A 3,176-nucleotide genomic window follows, 5' to 3' on the forward strand; every position below is an offset into this window, starting at 1 on the left:
ATTAAGAAAAAAAAGGATATTGCAAGAAAAGTGGATAATGACTGTTTTTTAGTTCAAAAGAACAAAAAGGCAAAAAACGCAAAAACTCTTGTATATGGAGAAGTTTCCTAGATACCAAAATGCTGAAACTCATAAATAACACTCTTAATTGAGAAACAGAACAACCTTACTAAATGCGTGTATTTTGAGTGCTTTTCACATTCTTAATTATCAAAACCCCAAATTGCATGCAAAACCAGCTTTATGTGTGAAAAAAAATGACATTACCAGAAAAATGTCTTTTGAGTGTTTTTGAGGTTGATAGGCAATTTTTTTTTTTTCTCACCAGACGCAAGGTAGGCAATGCCTGTCAGTGTCCGGCCTCTACGAATCTTCTCCAAAGGTCTCTATCCATGAAATCCTCATCTCTGGTTATTTCTTGTAGATTTCTTCCTCTTCGTTCAGTAGCTTTTTCAACTCCCTACATCCATCACTTCCTAGGTCGTCCCACCGGCCTCCTGCCTAGAGGAACCCATTCCAGAAACTTCCTTGCTTATCTTGTATCTTCCATTCTTCGGACATGTCCATACCATCTCAATTTGTTCTTTTCAATTATCTTCAGTATAGATGTTATCCCTAATCTCTCTCTGGTTTCTTCATTTCTAATTCTATCAAGTCTGGTCACACCTCGGATCATTCTCAGAACTCTCATTTCTGCTGCTTGTATTTGTGAAGATGTTCTTGTTGTCAGTGTCCAAGTTTCTGACCCATATAGAAGTACTGGTCTTAGTATTGTTGTAAATATTATGGTTTTAGCTTTTGTTGGAATATTCTTATCTTTAAGTATGGGATACAATGCACTGACATTTGCATTGTACTTCTATTCTATTTAAAATTTCTATATTCTGTCTGTTTTCCTCGTCGAAAAGTACTCCCAGATAACAAAATTTGTCGGTCTGCTTCAGTTTAACGTTTTCTATGTAAATATTACATTCCTCCTTTATTCTGCCAACTTTCATTATTTCTGTTTTTTGTTTGTTCATTCTCATTCCTTCCCTATTTAAGACATCATTCCATCTTGTCATGGCCTCTTGAAGATCTTGTTGGCTTCCTGTCACGACAGCGACATCGTCTGCATAGGCCAGCGTGATCTCTTTATCCTCCCTTACACACACTTCCTTCAGGCATCTGTCCATGTATATAATGAATAGCAAAGGAGAGAGCATTCCCCCTTGTCTCACTCCTGTCTTAATGCTAAACCATTCACTCTCCAGCTCTCTGTTCTTGACTCTGCTCTCCGTGTTCTTATATATACTCTTAATTACTCGTATCAGTTTAGAGTTTATGCCGTGGTCTTGATGTTGTAAGACTCTCCACAAGCAATCTCTTCTAATTCTATCAAAGGCTTTTTCCAGATCTATAAAAGCCACATATTTATCAATGCTCCACTCCCAACTCTTCTTCATTATCATCTTTAAAGTGAACACTAGATCTGTCGTGCTCCTATTGGGCCTAAAACCATACTGCCATATACCTAGTTTCTCCTCGACACAGGTTCTTAATCTTTTCTCAACTATTCTTTCATACAATTTTCCAACATGAGATAACAGGGATATACCTCTATAATTTGCACAATCTGTTTTACTGCCTTTCTTATATATTGGACATACTATTGCTTTGTGCCAGTCATGGGGCACTTTCTCCTCTTTCCACGCATTACTGAAAATGTACCTCATCCACTCTACACATTCTTCCCCAGCAGCTTTAAATAGCTCTATAGGGAGCTCGTCGTCCCCCGGGGCTTTGCCGCTTCTCATCTTCTTTAGTGCCTCCTTCACTTCCTCTATACTGATCTCATTTGGGTTCTCTCCTTGTTCTTCCTGTATATCTAGATTCCGCTCTTCATCCACTTCCATATCCTCCACATTTAGAAGTTCTTGGAAGTATTCTCTCCATCTTTCTTCAATCTCCTGTGGTTTTGTTAGTAGTTCTCCTGTTTTGTTCATTATTGCATATGTTAATTCGCTATTTCCTTTCCTATAGTTCTTAGCCATGCTGTACAATAATTTTCTTGTTCCTTCTACGTCTCTCTCTAGATCTTGACCAATCTTGATCCACATGTCCTCCTTGGCTGCTCTTTTGGTTGCTTCTGCACTGTTTCGTTTATCTACGTAATCTTCTGTATCTTCAATGTTTCTTGTTTTCATCCATTTTCTGAAAGATCTTGTTTTTTCTTTGACTGCTTCCTTAACATCATAAGTCCACCATGCAGTACTTTTCTTTTTGGTTCCATATTTGATTTTAATACCAACTGTCTCCTCAGCTGCCCCATACACAGTGTTCTTGAATTTATTCCATTGTTCTTCTATGTTCATTTCTTCCAATTCCAGTTTGGTTGGTTTTCGTAATGTTACCAGTTGCCGTAGTGCTTGCTTCTTCTCTTCGTCCTTGAGGTTTTCCAGTTTGAATCTCTTTTGCTTTTTCTTGACTTTTTCCTTTGGTTTTACAATTTTCAATTTAGCCACCACCAACCTGTGGTCAGAGACTAAGGACACAGATGGTATGGTCCTAACATCTTTAAATATGTTTTTCTTGTTGGTGAGAAACAGGTCAATCATTGACCTCTCAGTATATCCTTGTTGTGCTGCATTCCACCGATACCATGTCCATTTATGGCTCTCCTGATGTTTATAATAAGTATTCATAATGGACATGTTATTCATCACACAATAATCTATTATTCTTTCTCCCTCCTGGTTCCTTTCGCCAATGCTAAACTCTCCGATGACGTGCTCTACTCCATCTCTATTCTGTCCGACATGTCCATTCATGTCTCCCATGACAATGACATTCTCGTGATGTCTTATTGTTTCTGTCATTTCCTGTAGAGTTTCATAAAACTGCTCTGTTCTCCCTCAGACTTCTGCCCTGTTGTGGAGCATATGTTTGGATAATGCTAATTTTTGTCTGTTCTATAGTTAACGTTATACCCATCACTCTCTCATTTCTGCAGTCCATACTGTCCATCCTTTCTGCCATCAGTGGTGACATCATTATAGCAACCCCATGTCTTCCATCCTCATTACCACTATATATGATCTTATAATTTTCATGTAATATTTTTTCTCCTTTCCCTTTGATTCTAGTTTCACATAATCCAACGATTTCCAGCTTCCTTTCCTTCATCATCTCTATTA

The 3,176-nt window shown here is 38.0% G+C and overlaps 1 protein-coding gene across 1 annotated transcript; it reads right to left on the reverse strand.

The window, feature by feature from the left end:
* Positions 1-411: 411 nt before the first annotated feature.
* On the reverse strand, positions 412-2,810 carry LOC135096441 (uncharacterized). Its single transcript, XM_063997942.1, has 2 exons — positions 2,292-2,810; positions 412-501 (listed from the first exon to the last, which is right to left on the reverse strand). The coding sequence occupies exons 1-2, from the start codon at positions 2,808-2,810 to the stop codon at positions 412-414; spliced, it is 609 nt and encodes a 202-aa protein (XP_063854012.1).
* Positions 2,811-3,176: the final 366 nt, after the last annotated feature.

The sequence above is a fragment of the Scylla paramamosain genome, chromosome 3 (assembly GCF_035594125.1).
Source record: "Scylla paramamosain isolate STU-SP2022 chromosome 3, ASM3559412v1, whole genome shotgun sequence".
Classification (NCBI taxonomy): Eukaryota; Metazoa; Arthropoda; class Malacostraca; order Decapoda; family Portunidae; genus Scylla; species Scylla paramamosain.

Coding starts and splice junctions, on each gene's coding strand:
- LOC135096441 (XM_063997942.1), bottom strand. CDS start 2,810: ATGAATGGACATGTCGGACAGAATAGAGATGGAGTAGAGCACGTCATC. Junction 502..2,291: donor ATGGGGCAGCTGAGGAGACA/GTTGGTATTAAA, acceptor GGGTTCCTCTAG/GCAGGAGGCCGGTGGGACGA.